The sequence below is a fragment of the Anas acuta genome, chromosome 20, assembly GCF_963932015.1.
Source record: "Anas acuta chromosome 20, bAnaAcu1.1, whole genome shotgun sequence".
Taxonomy (NCBI): domain Eukaryota; kingdom Metazoa; phylum Chordata; class Aves; order Anseriformes; family Anatidae; genus Anas; species Anas acuta.
The window spans coordinates 7,574,159-7,599,667 of record NC_088998.1 but is presented as its reverse complement, the minus strand read 5'-3'; the positions used below and the strand labels follow the sequence as shown (position 1 = coordinate 7,599,667).

Genomic DNA, 25,509 nt, shown 5'->3' with positions numbered 1-25,509 from the left:
ATTAACCACAGCCCCGGCACCCCTTCCACCCTCAGCAGCCGCCCCTTATTTTCCCCTCCGCCCCCCCCCCCTTGGAGGACTCCTCCCCCGGATCATAGAGTAGCGCGGCTAGAGCGGCCCCGCCGGAAGCGGAAGCGAGCGGAGCTTCCCCGGCGGCGGCGCTGAGGCGGCGGGGGCCGGGCTGGAGCCATGGGGGACGACATGAACGTGATCCCCGAGCGGGAGATGAAGGCAGGGCGAGGGCCGGCAGCCAGCAGCTTGTGGAGAGCGGGGGGGCGGCCCTGGGCACGCAGGGGGTGGCAGGCTGCCGGGGGAGTGCGGTTATGGGGGGTTTGGGGGGGTTCGGCCTAGGCTGGGGGGGGCACCGGGGGTGGGGGGAAGGGCTGGGGGGGGGCTTTTGGGGGGATCCTCAGGGGTTTGGGGGTGTTTGTGGAGGGCTGGGGGGAAAGGCTGGCTTGGGGTGTGGTGGAAAAGGGGTTTGGGGGAGCCTGGGGGCAGGAGGGGCTGGGGGCTCTGCTGGGTTTCTTCTGAGCTGCAGGGGGAGGCTGTTGGGGAGCAGGGAGGGGGTTCTGAGGTCTCCTGGGGGGTTCTGAGGTCTCCTGGGCGGGCCTTCTGTGGGGAATCTGCTTTTGGGAACAGTGTGTGTGGTTGTCTGCCTTTGGGCAGCACGAAGCCGAGCAGTGCTGCCAGCCCAGCCCGCCCGTGTGTGTCCCAGGCTGTGTGAGCAGGACGGGGCTGTTCGCGCAGGCTGCTCGAGCCTGTGTGGATTTGTGCAGCTGCTTCCTGCTCAGGCACCTGGGCTGCTCGGTTTGCAGAGGGTTCTGAGCTTCTGCAGTCCTCCCAGGTTGCAGAAATGCATTTACTCCGTGCTTTGGCAAAATGAACTAAAAACCAGAGGCTTGATTTGAATTAGTGGTGTTAGATAGAGTGCTCTAACTACACCTTGTGTGCTTTGTAGCTTTAAGGGAACAGGTTTTATTCTATCACATTTTATTTCTGCTATGTTCCCTCTTCTTTCCTTTTTTCCTCTTCTGTGTCAATTGGCTAGTTTCAGGCATATTTCTGAGAGGAGTTAGATGCCTCAAGTTCAGCTCCTACAAGTTTTATGAAAACAGGCTGTTGGGTAGAAGAGAGATGCACCAGGCAAAACTGGCGTGTGATCTCTGTATTACTTAGGGAAGACAGAAAAGGTGATAGGTTGGCCAGGGGTAGCATGGATGTGGGTATTCTGCAGCTTTCGTGGAGAGACTTTCAGCTTATTGTCTTAGAGAAACCGAAGTGAAGTCTTCCTCTTTGTCTGCACGCATACAGCTACGTCTCCTCTCTCCCACGACAGGATTTTCAGTTCAGAGCACTGAAGAAGGTCCGCATCTTTGATGCTCCTGACGATCTCCCCAAAGAGCGCTCCAGCCTCCTCGCCGTGTCCAACAAGTATGGGCTGGTCTTTGCTGGTGGGGGAACCAGCCTGCAGATCTTCCAGACCAGGAATCTTCTCATGCAAAATCAGCTGGGAGAAGATCCCAATAAAATTGGTGAGGCGCGTTTGTGGCTCATGGTCGCTGCAGAGACAGCTTTGTGTGGGTTTCATGCTATGGAGCTCTTGGCTTCTGACACAGTCCTTGTTGTGGCCTTTTATGTGTTTGAAATTACTGTGCCTTCTTGTATAGAAGGCAGGACCAGTATTTGCTGTGCCTCTAACTGAAATGAAGTAGAATCAGTGGGATCAAGCCACCAGGATGCTGGTTGTGCCTTTTCAGGTTCCAGTCACATTTGGGTACCTGCTCTTGTGGTAGCCAGTCTCTGAGCCGTGGGCTTGCGTGTGGGTCAGGGATGTAGGCGAGTGGAGAGGGGGACACAGTTCTCACACCAGTTTCTCTGTTTGGACTGTCCTGCGAGAGAGGAAGCAGTGACTGTTCTGCCACTTCAAAACCGAAGTGCATTTGGTGGCATAAAAATTTGCTGGCAATGAAAACCACTTGGTTTTCATTCTCATCTTGTCCTTAGTAACTGTGCTACCCAAAGTTCCCATATGCACTGCAAGGAAAACCCAAAATACGTCTGCTTAGTAGTTCTTGCAGATTAGTGAGGAAGGAAAGGGACATTTTCTTTTCTGAGAAATTTGAGAGACTCTGGAGACTGTATAGATAGAGATGAAGGGGCTTGCCTTCACTCAGTGCATTTGCTGCATCAGCTCTGACAGCTGCTGTTTATAGGACTGTCTGTTAAGTGACTTGCATAAACTTGTCCTTTCTGCGTTGTTTTAAAAGTTTTTGCTCTTTAAATTTGTACACTTCATCCTGTCTTACTTGGTTTTTGTGTTTCAAGTGGAGAATGTCCAGAGTACCGTAGTTCCCCTGAAGTTCCCTGTGCAGCACTTGGCTCTAAGCTGCGATAACCTCACGCTGTCCGTCTGTATGATGTCCAGTGACATCGGTTCCTTCATTGGCTTTTTTGATGTCCGCACATTCTTTAATCAGGTAAAGTACATGCAAAGAGGTTTTTTTTTTTTTTTTTTTTCCTTTGACCCAGATTAGAACACAAGAAGTGTCATGCCTTGGGTGGGATTTTCTGCCTCTTTGTCTTGTAAAGGAGTTTTTTTTTATTAAACTCAAAATATGCTTTGAACTCTTCCTGGGATGGGGCATCCACAGCTTCTCTGGGCAATCTGGTCCAATGCCTCACCACCCTCAGAGTAAACAACTTCTTCCTACTGTCTAATGTAACTGTACCCTTTTTAGCTTAAAAACTGTTACCCAATTTATTTCCATCAGTTGTTAATTTATTGGGAGACCAGAACTGCTTTGGATTGTGACTTTGTGAGAACTCGTTTTCATGCTCTGTCTGACTGTCTCAAATATTTGTCTTTTGTAAAAGGCGAAACAGCAGAAACGTCCCTTTGCTTATCACAAACTGGCCAAGGACTCGGGAAGCGCAGCGGTGGTCAATGACCTGAAGTGGAACCCTGCTAGCCCCACCATGGTGGCCATCTGCCTGTCGGATGGCAGCATCTCTGTCCTGCAGGTCACGGACTCTGTCAAAGTGTACGCCACGCTGCCGTCCTCTGTGGCTGTTACATCTGGTGAGTGGCAGCCTTGGGCGAGGTGCAGAATGTTGGGCACTTAGGAATGGAGGTGGGTAGGCGTAAGAAAGTTTGTCTCAGGGAGGTGGTTTCTTAAAGAATAAAAGAAATTGCAAACAGGAAGGATTTAAAATCCCTAAGACTCTGAAAATGGTGTGTGATGTAACTGCTCTTTCCCAGTTGATTGGAGGAGCTGCAGCCAGTGAGTTGGAAACCACAGGTGTGCCTGCCTGTGGTTTGCAGGGAAGCGTACAAATAAATCTGTGGTAATCACCTGTTGGGTTTTGATCTGAGCATCCGTGCTTTCTCTGTGACTGGATGATTGCCACGCTGCCCTGTTTTGATCCTGAGCAGATGTGGTGTAAACCTAAACTGCACTAATGTAATCACATCAGTAATTAGCACCGTGCCCCCCTCTCTCAGATTTAGCGCAATCTGTGCATCTTTGTTGCAGCTCTGATATAACTTCTAGGCCTCTCTCTTCAGTTTAATTTGTCCCTATATGCTTGTGCCAACTGAAGCATATGTTTAGGATGTAAGCTATTATATTCCTAAGTGGCTATGAGCATCCCCCACAGGGCAATGTAAGGCTGTATGGCTGCAGGTGTGAGGGAAGTTTAAACCTGTCTGAAGCTTCACTGGTATGCTTGCTAAGAAACTCAGCTCTTCTTGCTGTCTGTAATTGAAAAGGCAAATTAATTGTTCAGCTTTATGGGATTTTGCAAAGGAAAAATGCACAGTTTTGACTTACTGGTCCTGCTTTTGTGGGATCTTGTAACTGTAATTTCCTTACTGCTGATGAAATTCTCTTTTTTGCTTAGTGTGTTGGAGCCCGAAGGGAAAACAACTGGCTGTAGGGAGGCAAAATGGCACTGTGGTGCAGTATCTGCCTGTAAGTATTGTTGCCAGTAAAACCTGATGTCTGCTCACCGGTTTACAAAAGGCTTTATTTCCTTTGCATCTCTGTCTATAGAATTTGGTTGGGTGGCATGGGCCATGTGATGATGCCCATCCACTTCACTGTTATTAAAATGTCTTAGACCAATGCTGGGTTTAATTTGATGTTTGCACCCACTACTTAAATGTAGTGACATCAGAGTGGCATGTGACAAGTGGTAAGCAGTGTGTTAGTTGCTCTAAAGCAGTTCTCTGGACTTTCTCCAAAACTTGCAGTTGGATTTGTTTGGGGTCTTTGTATTTAATATTGTTTTATTTACAGAATCTACAGGAGAAGAAAGTAATCCCTTGTCCTCCCTTTTATGAACCAGAAAATCCTGTTAAAGGTATAGCTTCTTATTTTTAAACTTGCTTCCTCTTTTAAAATGTTTTTACTCATTCATCCTCTTTTATTTTTAGTTATAGCTGCTGTATAGTACCCTGGTTACATAATTACATTATGCTTTTTAATTATTTGAGGGGAAAAAGCTTTATCTCTAGGTTGTATAGAAAAAACTAACTGTGGGCCAAAATCCTTGTCTATTGCTAAAATGTTTTAAATATGCATTTTTAAAAATTAATTTTTGCTCACTGATGTAACGGTACTATCACAAGTAACCTCCCTTCAGCATGGAGATTTCTGGATATAAATCCATTCTCCTGTTTCATGCAAGTTTTGTTTCTTCATTTTGACTCTTCAATAAAGTGTCAAGGTAGTAAGTATGGAAAAGCAGAAGCACTTCATCTGCGTGTGTCAAAATATTACCTGTTTTTAGAAACAGTGGTGCTGTTTGGCCCGTGATATCTTGATGCAAATCAAATGCATGGTTTTGGTTTGTATTTAGAATTCCTGGGATCAAATAGTTTTCCTGCTAGTATGACTGATGCTTTGCAGACAGATCATTGAAATTCTTAATCTTGGTAATTTAGAGGATAGCGTGTTCCTTATTTTCTAGCAGTCATTACTTTTGTGTGCTGGACATAGTTAAAATCACTGTATGAGGAAGTATTCTGAAGTGTTTCAAGAGGTGTTTGTTTCCTTCTCTTCCAGTTCTGGATGTGCTGTGGATTGGCACGTACGTCTTCACTATTGTGTATGCAGCAGAGGATGGGACACTGGAAACACCTCCAGACGTGGTCATAGCCATATTGCCTGTAAGTGCAAACACATCTCAGCTACAGAACTCTTTGTTGCTTTTGATACTGTCAGAGTCTCTGACCAGGTTCTTTTAGGTATTCCACGCACAGAGGGTGAAATGTTTAATATCAGATTCTCTTATTGGAAGATACTTGATGTTACATGGGACTTCAAATTTAGAAAACTGGTACAGATACTGATACAGGCACAATGCAGCAGTTGCAATTCATGGTTAGATCACAGTACAAATATGATTCTGTTACCTGTCTCTGTGTGCTCGCTGTCATGACGCTGGGTGTCCCCAGTTGCTAGGGAGGAATACGTGGTTTGAAACCAACTGAAGTCTATTCCTCTCTTTAAAATTCTTATCCTAGTTGTTTAGCTTTTTATACCGTTAAGTTGGGCTGAGCCCCAGGTTGACTTCCACCATGCTCTCTGGCTAAAGCTGAGAGACATTCGCATCCTTTTAATGAACTCCAGAGAAACCGGGTTTACACCACCAGGTGATCCATTCAAAAGGTGACAGTTGGGTATCTAAAGCAAAGGCCTCTCCCCAGTTCCATGTGGGTTAAGTCAGCTTCTTTGCAACAGCTGTGGTCAGTCACAGATCCTACTGTAAATTTTGGTTTTGGTGTTGGATGGGGACTAGGTGGAGGAAGTAATATCTATGTGGAAACTTATCAGTAACCTGTTGTCTGATGACATCAAATTATGATGTGAAGACTTAGTCTGAAACAACACTCAGGAAAAAACCTTACCTGATGTAGAGTTGTAATATATGTAACGGATTTTTGTGTGTATTTGTTTAGGTTAAGGATGTTTTGGGGTCTGATTATATTGGTAAGGCCCTGGTAAACTTCTTCTTGTCCCTTTATCTTTTGGAGGAGGGTTTTTTTGTTTTTGATGCCTGTTCTCTTCTGAAGTACATAGGCAATTATTGCTGTACCCTGTGACTATGACGCACTCATGTTTTATGTGAAATTATTTGGTTTCTGTACTGGAAGGTAAATTATCAATGTTGGTCTTCCAGAAAAAGGAAGAGAAGAGACCGGAGAAGTTTGTGAATTTCATGGAGCCTTGCTATGGGAGCTGCACAGAGAGACAGCATCATTACTTCCTCAACTATGTTGAGGAATGGTGAGTTGCATGAATTGTGGCAGTCTTTTCCTTGTTGTGTATGTCTGAGTCATCTAAGCTTCTCCATGTGTTGTTTATCCCTTCTGTAAATTATGTAACACCCGAATATGAGCCAAATGAAATTACAACTTTGAAAATGCTTTATTTTATATATATAAAGTACAGCCTATTTTTCTCGCGTGCTTTATCTCCATACTGACATACTAATTTGTCTGATGAGAATGTGTGTTATCTTCATACAGGTACATAAGATTGTTTAAAATCTACATGTATTGTAACAGTTTCCCGTGTCACATGTTTTGAGAGGAACAGTCAGTTTCATGTTGTTATTGTAACTTTATTAGATATGAATATGGTGATGATTAGGGGAGCTGGGGACCTTGCCCTGGAGTGTCATATTTGTATTTTTGCTTACAGGGATTTAGTTCTGGCAGCTTCAGCAGCTTCCACAGAAGTCAGCATCCTAGCAAGGCAAGGAGATCAGGTAATATTTTTCTTCCTGTTGCACTTGTGTGTATGTACCTCCTGTTTCTTGAAAATCTAAGCAAGTAAAACCTTTCTAGTATCTGAAATATAACAAAATGGTATGTTTAAAAAAATCAAATGCCTTTCTTTTTACAACCGAGTTGCACAAAATATTAATGTAAATGTAAGCCTTAGGTGACAAGAAGATGACTGACACAAAGGAGAAAGGATAAACAAACACAGTATGCTGTGAACCAAGTACCCCAAGTCTATTTTTTGTGATTTGGTTGGTAATCTAAAAATGTGGTCAAATTTGCTGGAATAAAAAGTGATTCATATGAAGTCATATTGAGGTAAAACATTGACTATTTGTCCTTGAGTCTGACCTCAACTCTGTCATACATTGCTAGGGAAGAAACCACAGACAAATCTGTGGAGGGCCCTGATAATTCTGACATTTGTTTACCTGACAGGGCAGGTAGATCCTCTCCAGCTTTTTTACAATCACATCTTTCAACTGTAGTAGACTAATGTTCTAAATAAGACTGAACACAGGAAAGCAGTAGTCGAAATAATATTTTTGCTTCTTGCAGAACTGGGAGTCATGGGTTCTGGAGGACTCCAGCAGAGCAGAACTTCCTGTGACAGAGAAGAGCGATGATACTTTGCCTGTTGGTGTTGCTGTGGACTACACCAGTAACATGCCCATCCCAATCAGTAAGTGTTGTTAATTTTTCTTGTGGAATAGTCCAACGGTAGAAATAAAAGATTTTTGAGGGGCAATCTGGTGCTTAGGGTCCTGGGAGATGGTTCTGACAGAATCTGTCCTGCATCTTTATAGCAAGCACATAGCACATGTGTGATTACCTCTGTGTAGGGATTTAAATGGCAAGGTGTTAAATATGGTTCTTCCTGAAAGGCTGCAGCAGACTGGGATGCTACAGTAACAGATGTGGAAGAGAAAGCACCTGAGCTATGTCTGTTTTTTACAGAAATGGGGTAGCAGTGAGTTTAAAGGGGTCATATTCTAACCTCAGGGATTTCAAACTGCCTGTCTGACTTTCCCCATTATGCTCATAACTTGTGTCATTTTGCATAACTGTTTGTATTAAGTACATCTGCGGTGATCTAAAGGACAAAAAGGGGTTAGTTTCAAAACCAGAAAAAGCAAGGATCGTTGAGGTGAATGTGTAGGTTTTAATTCCACATTAAAGCACAGAGCCTGTACTGACTGAACCCTGCTGCGCTCTGCATCTAGCCAGCTGCATTATTGCTGTACCTTCTGTGCTGCCTGAAGGCTCTTCAAAGCACATTGTCAGAGGCTGAAGCTGAAGATACATCTGAGCTATTGTGCTGTACTTTAGTGAATTCTGAAAACTCTCCCTTGAAACCCAGAGGCGCTGAAATAAAGATGCCTTCAGGCAGAGTGGAAGGTACTGCAGTCAAGAATTCCTGAAGAGCACAGGAGGGTGCCGATTAACTGTGAACTGCAGCAGCCTTTACCTGAATGAAAACTACAGCAGGGAATTGAGGTCAAACTGTGTACTTTAACACAAAATTGAATTTGAAGTATTTTCTTTGTTAATCTATACAGTTATTGAATTAAGGAGTCTGTCAGAACAGCTTTTTTAAGCCTAGGTTGTGCTACCTCAGTTTATAGAAAGGTTTTTGGAGAAGCTTGTTGCTGACACGTTCTGTGTGTTCTCACAGAGTGTAATCAGCTGCTTTTTGGCTGCACATTATTTGGCTTTGCAGTTCACAACAAGCTTGGATTGAAAAGAAACCATATTTGTCCTGGAGCATGTTTCCATGTAGAAACTGCCCTTCCCCAGCAAGAGCCAATAGAGGGAGTGTAGGCACACCCTGCATGGGCCAACAGAAGAAAAAACACGAGTGGAAATTATAGCAGTTCTTCCTGCATCCTAGATTTACTTTTTTTTTAATTAAGTATACTTAAACTTACAGAAAAAGTTTTAGAAATGTACAGAGTAGGTCAGGGCCTTCAACTGTCAGCTGCACAAAATGGAAGTATTTTATATCAGAGGTTCAAATTACCAGACTTGTTTACAGGATTATTGTTTTTTATGTTGGCTGTCTTTACACTTGAAAAGCATCCTATCTAGCAATTATTTCTTACCTTAAGAATATTAGTGGTCTATTAGGACCCAGTGGAATGTGGAGAGTTGCTGACAGGAACTGAGGGTTGAAGAAGGGAGCAGCATATAGCTGAAAAGAAAGGATTACCTGAAAATATGAAAATGCTTGGCACAGAAATTCATGGGTGAAGGTTAGGCTTTGACAGTCAGGAAATTATATTTAATTGTCAAAAATAACCTTTTGTCTTTCATCCATGAATTTATAAAGTATGAAGTCAGGAATAGGGAAGAATAAAGAAGGAAAAAAAATATACGGGGCATTCAGGGGGAAGTACGGGAACAAAGATATAAGTTAAAGCAAGAAGGCAGAAATGTAAGAAATGTTGTGGTAAGCAAGTCACGTGCCAGCAGGAACAAGACAGGAAACTTTGGTTGCAAGGCTTATGTGTATGGTCTCTGGCAGGTGATGAGAAGACCCTTCCTCCAGCACCCGTTCTGATCTTGCTCTCCACGGATGGTGTACTCTGCCCATTTTATATGATCAATCAAAACCCAGGGGTCAGATCGCTTATCGTGACCCCAGAGCCATTGGTGACAGCAGGGGAGAGAGCACCAAAATCAACAGGTAAGGGCTCCAGTGGGCTAAGGAAACACTTGCATTTGTGGATCTTTTTCTGTAAGTTCGGTATTCTGACATGTATGCAGTCACGTAAAATGTTTTTTACTTTTCTTTATAATGGTAATGGAAGCAGTTCTTGGGTGTTTTCTGCTCCCAGGAAAGTTCTCCATCTTCTGCACATCTGAGTGAAATTATTTAGTCCTGTTTACCATAGGAGATCTCAAGCACTTTGCAGACTGCAGTTAGTTTCTAATGTGCAATCAGCCTTTGGGGAACGGGGTCAAAGCACTTCTACATGTAGGAGGCCCTTTGCCCAGCTTTGGGGTGGTGTGAGTGAAACTGCAGCAGTGACTGCAGGCTCTGCTTGGTGATAAGGATCAAGACCCAGAGCAGGGTCTGCACACTCCCAAAAGGAGAAGGGTTTTCTTCCATGTGTTTTGCCATGGGAGGCGATGATGTAAACAGAAGTGTTTGGCTGCAGCAAGAGCTTATTTAAACAATAGCTTTCTGCAGTGCTGTGAAAACAGTGTTAGCAGGTAGAGCAGTAGCTTTTTCTGAGTGTGTATTGGTTGTGATATGCAACGTGAAGTAAGCAGTTTCTTATGCTGGCGTGTGCAGGTCAGTTGGTCGTTCTGCTTCTCTGCCTGCATGCAGTAATTGCAAACCCACCATTTTCTTACATAATCCCAAACTTACGTCTCCTCCAAACAGAATGCTTTTGCCTGGCAGCCTGCCTCTCTGCAGTGCTGGCTGGCTAGTGTGCTGACAGCCTGTTTAATTTGAGCTGGCAGGAACCTTATCAAAATCAGTGGAGAAAGGTGAAGGCTTTTCACAGGAAACTCCAGGCCACAGTAATCCGGACAGACTTGGGGAAACTGTAGTATTGATAATGTCTCGGGGTTTTTGCAATTTCTGTAACAGTTGTTGGGCATGGGGACTGGAAGCCCTGCTCCCTCTTCTCTCTTTCTCACTCTGTGGTGTGTCTAACGAGTGAGATAGTACCTAACTGCCCCATCGCGTAGTGTTTGGCCTTGCAGTACCTTCTTCCATTAGTCAGTGTGACCAAATGAGTCTCTTCTTTACCTGTTTATCTTCCCGCAGGAAGTACTGCCGCATCTCCGACCACTCCGCCGACTTCTTTAAAGCCTGACACGGTTCCAGCTGTTGCTCCTACTGCCCCTGCCTCAGGTCTGCCTCCAGCAGGAGGTGGAGCAGCTGCTTTTTCCTTTATGCCTTCAGCTGTGAAGCCACCTGGCACTACAACCAGCGATCCTCCTCCTTACCCCTTTTCCACTGACACCTCCAAGCAAGCCGTGGCTCCCAGTCCCGGAGCAGGAACGTTCTCTTTCTCCTCTGCTTCTCCCAAGTCATCTGTAACAGCTGCTCCGTCTGCCACCACTGCAGCTACTGCCACCACCTTCTCTTTTGGATCCATGAGCTTGAAACCAGCTGCAGACAGCTCACCTGGGCCGCCACCTTCCACAACACCCATTGCGCAGAAGTTGTCTTTCGCCCCTTCAGCTTCTTCAGTCAAAGTGAACCTCAATGAGAAGTAAATACGAAGATAAATTAGATAATGTGGTAGCTGGGTAGTTGTTAAATCCCTCCAGATGTGGACGGTGTGTGGTAGTTCTGAAGGTCACACAGTAGTTTCTATCTTTTTGCCCTGACAGCTGTTTTCTATGCTACCCAAAAAAAAACACTGAAGCAGCCCCTCTTTATCCAAGATATAGGTGTCTTTGGCTGTTTTGAAAAAAAAAAAAAAAAAAAAAAAAAAACAAAACAAAAAAAAAAAACACAAAAAAACACCCTCAGTGATTCCCATACTAGAGGTGATGTTCATGGACAAAATATTAGTTGAGGGAGTTGCCAAAAGTTATATTGGTAACTTACCAAATTATCAGAGACTTTGTTTTTTCATGTCTGCTTCATAGGCATGAAACATTAATCCAGTGCTGTGGTTCAAGGTGAATTGGTTGAAGAACTCTTCAGGGATGCTAGGATTCGAGTTTTTTTGAGACTGATTTAATATGTTGCTGGTAGCACGATTTTCTTTCACTCTTTGTTGAAGGTTCCTTACCTCTAACCTAGAGTCGCTTGCAGTGCTGGGCAGGAGCTGTATCCATAGTTGATTTTTTTGTTTTCCTACTCCTGTATTGAATAGAGGAGATGCCAGACTTTTTTTTTTTTTTTTTGGTTGTTCTTAAATAGATGCTTGCTCAGTGAATACAGGACCTGAAGTCTTCAAAGCTTGTTTGTGCTGAGAGTTCATGCCAGCTGAAGGATAACTGATACTGATTAGAAACTGCGCAAAATAGATTTGAGTGATGAACATTCTCAGGTTTCATACACCTCTCTTCCGTCCAACTCCCAAGACTTACCTCACTTTCTCAGAAAGAATGGTTCAAAAGGCAGGGCTATGTTAATTGGAGTTACTGTCTGTGGAGAGCAATTTTCATGTAAATGTATCTTAAGAAATTTCTGATGGTTCAAATGATTATTTTTTTTTAATTAGGGTAGTCTTTGCTACACAGGCATCTGATGGTGGCTCTTAGGGCTTTTTAAATTTGATATTTTGTATATAAAGCAAATGATACGGTTGTGAATTGGCTGAAAATTTAATTTGGCTGCCTTGAGGGCCTGAGTTTGAAGATGAATGGAAGTTCATGTTCTCTTGCAGAATTTCTCTTTGAACTTTGCTGCAAGGTTGGAACTGAAGGGTGACTCAGATTTGCTATATTTGGTGCTTTTGTGCAAAATGATGAGGTGCATTTTGAAGCAGGGTAGTAGTTTTTGCTGGCATTTAGTTTTTGCTCACTAGATCTATGGTAGCAGACTTTGTGGTTCCACATATTCAGAAATATCCCTGAAGGTGCCTTCCCACCATTTCCAGCAGCTGCACTTGTGATTTTGTATCTAGAGCTTAAGTTATTGCTGATCCCTGGGGTGGTTCATTTGTTAGAGCTTAGTGGTTCATTTTGGATGGAGAGAAGCAGCCAGGACTGGTTCAGATCTGAAAGATGCCCTGTGTCTTCTGCAGGTTCTCTGCTGTAGATGCCTCATCTCCGACTAGCAGTGGTGGTCATGCCAGTTCCACGATGTTTTCATTTTCCAACAATTTAAAAACTGCTTCTGGAGGTCCTCTGAGTCAGTCCACGCCACCCTCTGCCTCTCCTACCACACCACTGAAGGCTTCATCCCCTGCACCTGCCACAGGTAGGAGTCTGATGCATCCTGTTGGGAACAACATATTACAAACAATGTTCTGAAAGTTTTAGAAACTAAATCAACCTCACCACATCCTTTATTTTTTCTGCTGCATTTACTGATGCGGTAGATCTGCACACCATAATGCTGTGATTAGTACTGAAACTGAGAATTTTCTCCATTTGTGCAGTTTGTTCCCCACAGAGCCATGTGGGAAATAATATGCTCAACTTCTTAAGTTCTGCCGCAAGTTCTGGCATTTTCAGTGCCCCGCAATATAGCTCTGGTTAAGAATGTTTCTGGGCAGTCAAGCAAATTGGTGCCCTGACTTGCATCTGGAGCATATAGAGTTCAGTGTTCAGAAGCGAGTTTAAATTGTATCGCATTCATCTGGTAGCAGAATAATATTCCACCTCTCACCTGATTGTGTGATTGGGAATCTTGGGGTCCTTCAGGAATGTGCAGCCAGATATTTGGGAGTAACAGCTGTTGCCATTAGCAGAGAAATTGAATGGGAGTAAATGTGCACCTGGGGAAGATGTTTTCTTTCACTAGGGCCTCTACCTCTATCGCTGCTGGATTTGATGCTGGCAATTAACCAGTCTGATCACAACCAGTTTTCTCAAGCTTAATGTAGGTTCATAAATGACCGTTTCTCTTTTTAAATTCTAGTGGCACGTCCTGCTCAAAGTATGCCTTCAGGTTCTTTACTACAGAAGACAGCCAAAATTAACTCTTCGGCAGCAAAGCCAAGCTCTACTCCGGTAATGAGAATTTGAGTGGATTTTTTAGAGGGGGAATGCTTTCTGTTGCTCATGAATTGCTTAGAATTCCTTGGACTGAATGAATATTCCTAGGTCCAAGAACTAGATAGCTTTTGACGTAAAATAAACTAGCTAATCAGTGGGACTAAAACTATGTTCTCCACATAACTTGGACGAACTTTCACGTATGTTGCCATGATCAGAGTTGTAGAAACTAATTCTTACTAATGCTTTGGAAATGAGGCTTAACTACTTTCCTAGCTAAAAAGCAGTCAAGAAACACCGAATGGTGTTTCTTGAGAGACACCAGCTTTGGATAACAAAATCAAAACAGTAACACAGAGCAGCACACAAAGATTTCCTTTGCTCTCACAAAGCTTTAGCCACATATCTTCAGGTAGTCTGCAGTGCTACCTGGAATGTGCACATACTTTTCTTGGTATAGAATGGAACAAATATTTATGCTTATGACAATTGCCTCCCTAGGGACTGCTGTCTGAATGGAGCTCTAACAGCAGGCCTTTTTCGATACTCTAGACTCCCTGTTGCTAGGGCTATATTCTTAATATTGGAGTGAGGTTGTTTGTTTTTTTCCTCCAGGGCAAATCAGCAGTCCCCAGCGCTGCTTTAGAGAAGCAGGTCCACCAGTGGAAGGATTCGGACCCTGTCATAGCAGGAATCAGAGAAGAGGTGAGAACTTTTTCAAGCAGTTTTCTTCATTTTAGAAGCTGGAAGACCACTGTATAGAGGCACGGCCATTTCTTTTCAGTTCACATGTATTTTGATGAGGTCTTTCAATAGTTTAGGAATCAGAATGGAAATTTTTCACAAGATAGTCAACCTGTTTGTGTGTCCTGTTCAGTCATCTTTAATTTCAATTGCTGTTCTGGAAAAATTGGGTATTCCTTCCTGTTGCTGTGCAAGAAGAATTTCCTGCTTTTCCTGTCAAGTCAGAGGTCTTGATGGTGTTGTAGAAACATGATCTGTGACTTTTGTTCCAGACCCTGCTGTGTTTTAGTGGCTGTGCTTTCTTCTTGACTTTGCAGATTGCGCATTTCCAAAAGGAGATGGAGGAGCTGAAGGCCCAGACTTCCAAAGCCTGTTTCCAAGTGGGTACTCCAGAGGAAATGAAAATGTTGCGAACTGAGTCAGATGATCTTCATACCTTCCTCTTGGAAATTAAAGAGACAACAGAGGTGAGCATTGTGTCTGAGCATCTTCAAACTACTTAACTGCTCAGCAATGACTGTTTGTCACCCGGTGTTTCCATTTAACCTGCTAGTGCTGAACCAAGGTAGATGGAACCTCTGAATATGCTACTTTAGCATGGGGGCAACGTTTGCATTTGTTCTTTCAGACAAACCTTTGCAGGAGCTCCTGTGTTAGAGATGGCAATGAAAATATGTTACTTTGAACCTTATCCCATCTGTTCTGTTTGCAGTCACTTCATGGAGATATTAGTATTCTGAAGACAACTTTGCTGGAGGGATTTGCAGGGGTAGAAGAGGCTAGAGAGCAGAATGAGCGGAATCGTAGCTTGGGCTATTTACGCTTGCTCTATAAGAAACCCTTGGATCCCAAGAGTGAAGCACAGCTCCAGGTATGAAGCATGTTAACCAGCTTCTAATCTAGAGGTTTAAATGAAATAAGTGAGACTTCTGTGTGCAAGTGCCCAGTGGTTTTGTTCTGCCCTAGGTAATTGCTGTTCTGACACAGAGTGGTAAAAATGTGATTAATTTTGTTTCTCCGAGTTTGCAGCATATCCTGAAAATCCTCTGCTAAAGCTTCTGTGTTGTTGACATTAGCCAACATTGTCTGTAATGAGACAAAATTCCTGCTGAAGGGAAGTATCTCACCTGAGATCCAAGTCCGTTCTAATCTTAGTACCTGACTCTTGACTCCCTGTTCCTTCTAAGTCTGTAGTGTTTGTTCAGGGATTTCAGCTAAAGGAATATCTTTTCAACACGTTGTGGAAGAGTTCTTGGAATTATTTGTATCTTGTATCTAAAAGTGCCTTTTAGAACAACTTGATGACTTACTATGACTTACCGAAATTGTGTGGTTAATTTTGTGGATGACTGAGCCTAAAGTTAAATGATACTCTAAAAGCTTGGACACAAAGGAGAAGATAACCAGCAGTTCCTGAAGAGGCTTTCAAAGGCATGAAAGAAACCGGGGTGAAGCACTGAGAGGGCTATTTTACCCTAGGCAAAATAGGCTGAATGTGCTCTCCAAATGATACTTGGTCTTTTGTACACTGATAAGTTCTCCTTAAGGAGTTTGACTAGCAGGCTGAAGACATAATTGAATGTTGTCTTTGTTACAGTAGGAATTAAGAACGTGCACACAGTTACTAGGCATCAGCTGACATGAAGCAACTTCCTTTAGGTCTGATACGTAATTTTCACCTGGACTCTGCAGATTGATTCAGTCTTAATTTTCTGCCTTCTTTGTCTCATTTTCCTGTGACTTTTCGAGCTTATGCTTGTGACTTGAAAGGGCTGATAACATTGAAAGGCATGTTTCACTCATGTAGACAGACGATTACGTGGAAAGAACGACAGAGTAGGAGAGAAGTGGAAATGAACTGGAATGTAAGGAGAGAGTTTTCAGGTCAAGTTTCTGGGAGTTTGTTAGAAAGACAGCTTGATCTGACATAAACTTTATTCAGTTTGCATCACCCCTCTTCTCCTGGCTCAACAGTGCTCTCTTGATCAACTTATTATGCTAGCTTTAAATGAAGCTTCTTAAAAAAAAAAAAAAAAGACCCCGAGGCTTTTCTGATATCCAGCCATATTGACTTGCTGCTCAGAGAGCTGCCCCTGTATGATGTTTAATAGCTGGAGAGAAAACCTGTGCTTGGTAATGTGTAAACTAAGCCCACAGTAGTACTGCATTTGGTTTCAGGTTGGGTATGCCATATTTAAATTTCATGCTGTATCTTGAAAATGGTTGTCATGGAATCCTTCCCAAACAATGTTACTTGGCTGGTTCCTCATTGCATTTAAGGGAACATTCTGTTGAGATGGGCTGAAACCAAGTGCAGTTTCCATTTTACGAGATTGGAATTAAAGAGATGTTCGTGCTGTGACAGGTTGGAGAGATGACAATTATGAGACAGAAGGCTGGTTTCATTTAGGGAGCAGGTCTTGTAGCCAGAGATCTCTGGCTTAGTTGTGCCAGTTGTGCAACCATGTGGTCATGGATAAGTCACTTTATGCTCTCTGTGCCTTATTTTTTTTCTACCTATAAAAATCAAGTTAATTCCTTGCCTTAATGTGGGAGTTATGAGCATTCCTGAATGCTTTCATGAATCATAATCTGTAAATGCTGGTATCCCAGAGCCATGTGAATAGCGTGCCAGGCTTTGATCACCTATAATTGTTAGATGCTTCAACAGTGTAAAGTGGGAACGAGTGACTCATCTGTTGGAAATAAGGTTTGAAATAAGGTTTGTTTTGTACAATGCCTGATGTTTGTACCACCCTTTCTGAGAAGCCCTGGCAGTATTTTGCAAACAAAGTCTTATTTCTAGTGTAGAGTTGGGATAAAATGGCTGGGCCGAGCATGTTACGTACTCCTCTGCTAATTAATAAATAAGTTTTCATTGCGTTGAGTTCTGTTGTGCTGGATAAAACTTTCCAGGCAGAAATATGGGAAAGTGTCACATGGCGTGGACTGAATGAGCCAATGGGTCTTCAACTTCTTCAGCTGAAACAGATTTCTGAAGTCAATTAAAGTCTGTTTTTATTTTACATGGCAGGAAATTAGACGCCTGCACCAGTATGTGAAGTTTGCTGTCCAGGATGTGAATGATGTTCTGGATTTGGAGTGGGATCGGCACCTGGAACAGAAGAGAAAGCAGAAGTACGTAACTGAAATTGGAATACAGAATTGTGAGGAACTTGTCAGTGAATCAGATGTTAGTCCCTAATCAACAGACAGAAGTCTTTTTCCATTTCATAGTACAGTCTTTTTTGAGGGATTTATGATTAAAGCTCAGCTAAGATACCTAACTGGCAAGCTGTAGGTTCACACAACTTGGCTTCATGAGTTTGTTACGTGCTTGCTGCATCTCCCTGCATGACATAAACAGTGCTTATGGAAAAACCTGTAAAATAAACTCCTTAGGGACCAAGTACACTGGTGGTAGCTAATTAAACCTTCCTAATAGATAACATCTTCTAGTAAATGAATAAACTTTCAGCATGTCCAAAGGAGAAATGTGCATTTGAAAAGAACAGAACTGCAGTGGTGCTCAGACCAAACTGTGTTTGACTTCATGGAGTTTAAGTAGCTGGAACCAACAAACAGCTGTGTATAGACATGTCTGCTTGTGGCCAGATATGTAGCATGGTCTTTATCCATGTCTCTTGATTTGCTGTCTGAAGGCGTTTGATTGTTCCTGAGCGAGAGACCTTGTTTAACACCCTGGCTAATAACCGGGAAATAATCAATCAGCAGAGGAAGAGACTAAATCAATTGGTGAACAGCTTACAGCAGCTCCGATTGTATAACCAGACATCTCAGTGGAGTGTTCCCAGCGATACGTCTTCTCTTAGCAGTGCTCAAAGGTACGTGAAACGCCAGTTTGTGAGTGGTGTTGCCACTCTGCTCTTGCCCCCAGCAGCATACAAGGGTGTGTCCTCCAAAGAATGATGTTTTGTGAACGTGGTAGGGGAGAGTAGGATGTCCTAAACGGGTACTGAGCTATGGCCAGGTAATACAGAAGCTCATTGTTTATATTCTGTGATGCAGTATTTGCTTATCAGAAATTTCCCCTGAAAGTTACGTTTTTATAATAGTGTAAACAGGACAATTAAACCTCTGGGTTGAGGCACTGCTGTTTTTGTCTGAATTTGGGGGAAGAAATGAATGGCTCTTTGACTCTTCAAAGTAATTCAAGCAATGTGTGTTTAAATAGAACAGTTGGCTCCTTTAGATACTGTTCTAAGCCAGTGGTTCTAGTGACTCCTTTTGGCTCTCTTTGTTCCTGCTTTGGTTGGTTTCTTTCTGCTGATTGTGTTTTTTCACTGCTCTGCCATGTCCCAGTTTCGACAGTGACCTTGAAAGCCTGCGGAATGCCTTGATGAAAACTACCTTGGAATCACACACCAAACCACTGCCTAAAGTACCTGGTAATGTCTTTTCCTGATATTCACAGATAAATGATTTTATTTATTATTGTTTACTTGCGCTTTCGTATAGACTAATAACTTTTTTATTTTCCAGCTAAATTATCCCCTGTGAAACAGGCACAGTTGAGGAATTTTCTAGCCAAGAGGAAGACTCCACCAGTTAGGTCTACAGCTCCAGGTAAACCTTTAGCTACCATAAAAGTCTGAAATGCTTTCTAGGAGGGTGACTTATCTGCTGTGGGCACCAGTTTTTGGCAGTGTCTCGCTTTTCAGTGCCTTCTCCCTTCCTGCTCCCTCGTCTGCTCTTTATAAGAACTTCCTTCATTTACTGTCTCACCGAAAGTTGCTTTTCCTGGCAGTTAAGAAGTCAAATCTTAGCAATGTAGGGTTAAAACAGGCCAATAGAATAGCATCCTAAAATGGGATGTATGTCTGTTCGGCTGGATGGTTCCCTCACTTTAACACACACGCATGATTATTTTTTTTTCTGGTATTGCAGCAAATTTGTCCCGATCTGCCTTTTTGTCCACAAGATACTACGAAGAGTTGGATGAAGTCAGTTCAACATCCTCAGTTTCCCAGTCTCTGGAAAATGAGGACCCACAGGTGGCAGACCAGGAAGAAGAGGCTGCTCCAGTCCAAGTCCCTCGCCATGCCCCTGTGGTCCGTACTCCGTCTGTCCAGCCTGGTTTGATGGCTCAGTCTCTGCCCTTTGGGAAGCAGCACCCCTCCCTGGGTACTTTGTGTGAGTTGTTTTTGCAGTCTCCTGTTCTGTACATGTTCTTGTCAGTATCTTGAAGCACTGGTAATGGATACAGTGCTTCAAGTCCTGGATTAATGAGATTGCAGCATGCAGGTTTATGTTCCCAAGTTTCCAGAAGTAGTTAGCAGAGCTTCATTGACTGTACTTTTTTGACAGCCTGTTACTTTTAGATTGTACTGGCTGTAGGTGGCACTGTCTTCCTTTAGTAATTTGCCTTAAGGGCAAATATTTCTTAAAATAACGTCTCAAAAACAGGAGACTGAAGCACTTCTGCATTTGGTGGGAATGGACTAAGTGAGCCCAGAAACAGTAAGAACTGTTTGCATATGCTTCCTTGTCTGAGAGTTTTTTTTCATCTCTGTAGCCAGAGAACATGAACCTCCCTAAATGAAAAATAAGCTGTCAGCAGAATTGACTGTAACAACAAACCAAAAGTCATCTAATGCATTGAAATGACAGCTGCTTCGATTTACTTGCTGAATTCATTGGAATACTGAAACTGTCTGTGCCAGATAGAGTTGATTGTTTAAAAAGCATGTGGGTCAGCCTTGTCAGAAGGAAGCTGTGTACTCACAGGAACTGTAGTTCATCAAAGGCTTTCACATCTTTCTGAGTTGAAGAGATACAATGAGCTGTAATATTTTTGTTTGCATTTATAGTGCCTACGTCTTCAAACAGAATCATACCACAAGGGGCAGACAGCACAATGCTTGCAACAAAGACTGTGAAACATGGGGCCCCTGCTCCCACCGTCACTGTTCCAGCACCACAAGCAGCTGCTGCAGCAGCTCTGCGGAGGCAGATGGCTAGCCAGGCCCCAGGTAAAAGGATGGCTAATTATCCAAGTGACCTCTGAGCATTTGAACGTGAATTTCATGGGAATTTAGTGCTTGAAAAGGAGAAGACCACCACAGTGCAACACATCTCTGTATGTTGCAGCCTCAGAGCTATCCAGTCTTTTTTGTCTTCCTTCTTCCTGTAAGCTACTAGTACAAAATACCTGAAAAACTCCCACTTCAGGTTTCATTGCACCCCTTCTGATCTGTGCTCTGGCAGAGAAGTCAATGACTTAAGAGATTCTTGCACAGCTGGAGAACCAATTGATCTGCATGCAAGAAACTAGACACTGTTGGAAAGCAGAGAAATGACGTTGCTGGCCCATACTAATAACTCCTTTTGTGAGCTATGCAGTTACCAATGTGTATTGTAAAACAGTTTTAATATTGAAAAGTTAAACTGTTGAGTTAAGCTTTGGGTATCTTTGTAAGGTTCTGAGTTGATACGAGAAAGGTTCCCCAATTTAAGCTTTTTTTGTTTGGTTTTAGACATTCCTGGATGCTTCTGCAGTATTGTAACATCAGTGCAGAAAAGAAACAAAATTCAGTTACTGGTAGAAGAATTAATTTAGTTTATTTTCCTTGCCCAAGGAGAGCATAAGTGCACAAAATGGACTAATGATGTGAATTCTGGCAGATGCTGGGGTGTAATTAGGTAGGTCATTCCTGTTAACCCATGATATTATGATGTAGGTAAGGGACAGTTAGTAAGTATAACTAGATTTGGACAGCCAACAAGGAAAAATGTATGAGCTCTGTGAGAAGCTGCCCACTTCTTTAGCGTCCTTACTGAAGGCTGAGATGGCCAACAGTTTGGGCGAGATATACCATATACCTTCTAGAAACTTACCTGGGTTTCTTCTGGCATTACTCTGAGACACTATATTGATTGCAATGCTTAATATGGAGAAGATATTTACCCCCTTTTTTTTTCCCTTAAAGCTGTAAGCACCTCCTTGACTGAATCAACTCTGAAAAACGTTCCTCAGGTGGTAAATGTGAGAGAACTGAAGACTGGTGCATTGACTCCAGCCGTCTCTGCAGTAATAGGGTAAGTGGGTTCTCCCCTTTTTTCTGGTAGCCTTTGCTAATGTTTGCAGTAGAGCGCACGCACCAGTGGGGAGCAGCAGTAGTACTTTATGTGTTCTGACTTATCTCTAAATGTATCCACTTTATGCTAAGCCTTGAGTTTGTGTAATGAAAGGAAGAAACACTTTCTTTCCAGGTCGTTCGAGGATTTGCTAACGTTTGGCATGAACAAACAACAAGACCGGTATTAACATCCTTCTCCACTGGTCTATGAAATACATTTTAGTGCATTCCCTCCTGGTGGAATCTAGTGCTTTGATTGCTAACGTGCACTTGGGATCTGGTGTCTCTCCAGTCACCTATACTGTTCTGCCTCTTTCTGTGAGGGAGGTGCACCTCTCTGTCACCATCCTTGGTCTGTGGGCTTAAGCAGTCCAGTTCTTTCTACTTCCTTGTCTGTTACAGAGAAAATCTCTGGGGTTAAGCCTCTCCTTTCTGTTCCCTGACTCTCACGCAGAGAGAAGGAGAACTGCACGCTTGCTTCTTTTGAAACTTGTTCTTCAATTTCTTGAAATAAGAATCTTTACCAAAGGGCTATGTGTCAATAGAGGCTGATCAATTTGGAAAAATATAGAGCTGCAAAGCTGTCATCCTTGTGAGGAAATTATGAATGCTGGCTTCTGGAATTTAACCTTGAATTTCAGATTTTTCATGAGTTAGCTGTAACTCTTGGCTTTCCTGCTCTCTGCCTCCTACAGACAACAGCCAGCTCAGCTCATTCCAGAGATGTCTGTCTTATCAACAGGCTCTGTCATCAGCCACAGCACTAGTCTCTTTCCCTGTCATGCTACTGACCTTGAAACTGTCTTTGCTCCATGTTCCTACCATTGCTTAAGACCAAGATAATACGTGACTTTTTCTGGGCTGGAGCGGCAAGGGCATTACTGAAAAGCCTTGAGCAAACTTTGCGTTACTGCACTTATGTCATGGTGCAAAGGCATTAAAACCAGGATAAGTCGTCATCTTTACCTGATTAAAGTTCATGTGGAGTTGCAAATGCTTTGTCCACATAATTGGGGGCTATACATGCAGCTCTCAGGATGACTTCTGTTATTACATTACACACTTGTTTAAAAAACAGAAACATACTCTTCACTGTCAAAGAAGAAAGTGAAATTCTTGTGGTGCCCACAACAGCCTTTCAAAAATGGAACAGTCTTACACTGGTGGATCTCAACTGATGACCTTGAAAGTTAAGCCAGGGATTCTTCTGCATTTTAATTAGGAAACAGTTTGGGATGTGTTTACTATTGTATTTTCTCCTAAAAGTGGTAAACTGGTTGAGGGCGTGTGTGTGGATGTAATGATACCTTTTGAAAATTAAATTTTCCAACAGCTCTGCTTGAGAAATTTTGCTAAGAACAGCATTATGGCAGGAAAGAGTTCTCCACCTGCTTTAAATGGGTTATCTGTAAAATTGTTTTAAAGAGTCTCCTGTCTCCATCAAATCTACAATGAAAAAAGTAAAGAGTGCTGGCTGTGCATAGACAAAGACATGAGTGAGAAATACGTATCTGAGATTGGTGTTCACTTGAACTGTAGATAAAGACCTGTCTTACTTTGAAAAAGCTTTAGACTCACAGTATCGATTGATCTCTCTAATGTGCAGACCACCAGATAGATATCTTGAAGGCTTTTTACAGTCTTTTCAGTCTTACAGCTGCCCTCATAAAAAGTACTAACTAAAAATTCTACCCAAATGAACCTGCGCCTGCCAGTCAGATTGAGCACCAAAATAAAGAGCATTCACCTAGCAAAGTTAATACATTAGTTTTTGCTACTTCAGACATACTGGCTGTCTTTCGCCACCACAGCACACTCTTCAGGTTGTTAAGCAGTAATGATTTTTCAGTTGTTACCAGTTTTGCAGTGACCTTTGACTAGGTATCTTGGTGGTCCCAGTCCAATTATTCATATAAAGTCTTCAAACTGAAATCGAAACCAGCCTTTGTATTGTCAGAGAAGCTGTGGGTCAAGTGATCTTGAGACCTTTCTGGAAAAAAGGTGCCTCGCTATCATGAATTTCAGACTTTCTGTGCGTCATTCTTTGTCCAGGGTTTGTATGAACTTGAAATTTAGAGCTGCATCTTCCCAAACTGGGCTCTTTCCACTGCTAACCTGAAATTTCTGAAATGTGTGCTCTTACACTGTTCCCTCTGGGCAGAAAACAAATCCAGGCCATGCAACACAAAGAGATCTAGTTGCTGGAAGGAAGGACTTAATAGAAATGTGAAGATCTTAAAGACACAAAACTCAGTCTGAGATAAATAATTGTTGCGTGCATGTGTCTTCTTCCTTTGGAATACGGTAGGAATCTTCTGTGAACTAGCCTGTAGTTGACCAAATAGTCGATGCAATCTGGGAGTTCTTGTGCTTTGAGACATAGAACTTTTAATGCCCGGATTCACCAGCTGTCTGGGGTTTGTAACAATTGGCCCTTTCTAAAGGATAGAGATCCCTTATTGCATTAGGGAACACCTGGCCTGTGTCAAGGTGGAAGGACTCTACTTGGGTAAGAGACCAAGAGAATGCAATCAAGTGTTGAATTTGTTCTGCTTCTGGAGGCTTCTGGCACTAATCTGGTGAGCCACAGACTTGAGGAGATGTTAAAACTAGATGGCTGTTATAGTGATTAACTGCATTTATGGCCCACAGCATGTAGGATGCTTCACCTTAGAAGCAGCTGTTATGCTGCAGTAATTGTGGACTCTGCTGTACGGTTTATTTCATGGTCAAAATTCCAAACTTAAGTTGGAGAATGTAGGTTAGTCTTATCACACTTCTTGTCATGACTTCATTAATTCTTATACTACACTTCAAAGACATGAAGCACTATTTTTTTTTCTTCTTCCCACAGCTTTCGCACCTTGCTCAGCATTTCTGAGAGTTGAATGTACTTGCGTGCACTTGTCTGGGCTCTGCACTATAAAGGAAGCTTCTTACATTTGTTATCCACTAGGCATAAAATTGTAATCCCCTTACCTGCTGATTTTTCATCGGATGCTCGTAAAATAGAAAGGCATGACTCTCCTCAGAGATGAGTGTGTGGAGAAGACTTGATCACTTAAGTCTCGAGCTTTAAATGCATTTGCAGTCTTCCTTTGTTAAATGTGGCTGATTCATTTAAGAGGTTTATTCCCTAATCAGATTTGTTCATTTGGAGTTGTGTGTGGAATCTTTAATAACGGTGGTTGTTTGAGACTTCTGGAAGCTGTGCTTTTTGAGAGGCAAGCAAATTACTTTTAGAATAATCATTCATTTAACATTTTAATTTTTCTTTTTAAGATCATCGGTTCCTCACTCTGCAGCCCAGGCAGTCCACCAGGTTTTGGCAACTGTTGCTACAAATCAAGCTAAACAGGTATCTTGGTATAGAGCTCTTTTCCTTTGGATCACTGTACCTGGGCATGTTCAGTAAAGTTTGGGGTGTAATTGTTGGTGAACAGGTAATCTAACAGTCTCTTTTCACAGCTTGCCATACATTCTTGGCAAAGCATTTATCTATCTGTGACCTTGACAGGGTGGTGTCAGGTTTATCTTTGTTATGTCTTGCCTTTTCTCTCTCTGGAAGAATCTTGCAGTTTTCCAATGGCCATGGCCTTGCATCAGTAAGGGTTGCAGCTAACAAAGGAAACTGTGTTAAATATACTCAAATTTGACCAAAAAGAAGTGCCAGGTAATCAGGGGAGACAGTTTCCCTATTTTATTTTTATTAACATTTTATTGAAAACATTTCTTAATGGTGGACAAGCTGCTAGGTTTTATTCCCACACATTGGAAAACCATGCCAGCAGTCTCTGTCTCCTGGAATCAGTGAGTTGTTGCACATGGAGGCTTACCAGCCTCTGGAAGAGACTTGTTGAAAAAGTTGAGTAGTGACCCTGTATTTAACTGTAAAGACATCTGGACCCAAGATGGGAGGTTCTGCCAAGTACTTGCTCTAGTTCATTCTCAAGTCTTTGCCTGACTTTCATCATATCAGACCAAGATCAGAAGGGCCTTTGTTAATCCTCAGACTGTGTTGACCTGAAGTGTTTTTGTTTTCAGACACCTCTAGCAAGCTCACTGAAGGGACAAACTATACCTTCCTCTGTGTCTGCACCTTGTCCTATGGCATCTACACCTGGTCCAACGTCATCTGGCAACAAAATCTCGGGTGAGTTCTCCATGGTGGAGATAAAATTAAGGCCTGAGTGTCTCTTGCCACCTGTCCGGGTGTACAATCCAGAGAATGAAGGTGGG

At 42.7% G+C, this 25,509-nt stretch overlaps 1 protein-coding gene across 3 annotated transcripts in view; it reads left to right on the top strand.

Annotated features, from left to right (window-relative positions):
- The first annotated feature begins 74 nt into the window (after nucleotides 1-74).
- NUP214 (nucleoporin 214) overlaps nucleotides 75-25,509 on the top strand; it is a 44,171-nt gene continuing 18,736 nt past the window's right edge. For 2 of the 3 annotated variants that reach the window (XM_068656681.1, XM_068656679.1), the window contains exons 1-27: nucleotides 75-231; nucleotides 1,337-1,532; nucleotides 2,326-2,477; nucleotides 2,875-3,079; nucleotides 3,901-3,971; nucleotides 4,299-4,362; nucleotides 5,067-5,170; nucleotides 6,184-6,290; nucleotides 6,708-6,774; nucleotides 7,349-7,472; nucleotides 9,315-9,476; nucleotides 10,572-11,022; nucleotides 12,511-12,686; nucleotides 13,350-13,441; nucleotides 14,042-14,131; nucleotides 14,488-14,637; nucleotides 14,883-15,041; nucleotides 17,205-17,308; nucleotides 17,833-18,015; nucleotides 18,494-18,579; nucleotides 18,674-18,757; nucleotides 19,079-19,324; nucleotides 20,002-20,163; nucleotides 21,121-21,229; nucleotides 21,404-21,451; nucleotides 24,553-24,628; nucleotides 25,315-25,423. In XM_068656681.1, the coding sequence (XP_068512782.1) occupies nucleotides 190-231; nucleotides 1,337-1,532; nucleotides 2,326-2,477; nucleotides 2,875-3,079; nucleotides 3,901-3,971; nucleotides 4,299-4,362; nucleotides 5,067-5,170; nucleotides 6,184-6,290; nucleotides 6,708-6,774; nucleotides 7,349-7,472; nucleotides 9,315-9,476; nucleotides 10,572-11,022; nucleotides 12,511-12,686; nucleotides 13,350-13,441; nucleotides 14,042-14,131; nucleotides 14,488-14,637; nucleotides 14,883-15,041; nucleotides 17,205-17,308; nucleotides 17,833-18,015; nucleotides 18,494-18,579; nucleotides 18,674-18,757; nucleotides 19,079-19,324; nucleotides 20,002-20,163; nucleotides 21,121-21,229; nucleotides 21,404-21,451; nucleotides 24,553-24,628; nucleotides 25,315-25,423 (3,619 nt within the window). In that variant the 5' untranslated portion in view covers nucleotides 75-189. The remainder of the gene's footprint in view (nucleotides 232-1,336; nucleotides 1,533-2,325; nucleotides 2,478-2,874; nucleotides 3,080-3,900; nucleotides 3,972-4,298; nucleotides 4,363-5,066; nucleotides 5,171-6,183; nucleotides 6,291-6,707; nucleotides 6,775-7,348; nucleotides 7,473-9,314; nucleotides 9,477-10,571; nucleotides 11,023-12,510; nucleotides 12,687-13,349; nucleotides 13,442-14,041; nucleotides 14,132-14,487; nucleotides 14,638-14,882; nucleotides 15,042-17,204; nucleotides 17,309-17,832; nucleotides 18,016-18,493; nucleotides 18,580-18,673; nucleotides 18,758-19,078; nucleotides 19,325-20,001; nucleotides 20,164-21,120; nucleotides 21,230-21,403; nucleotides 21,452-24,552; nucleotides 24,629-25,314; nucleotides 25,424-25,509) is intronic. The other variant, XM_068656682.1, reaches the window with a different exon arrangement.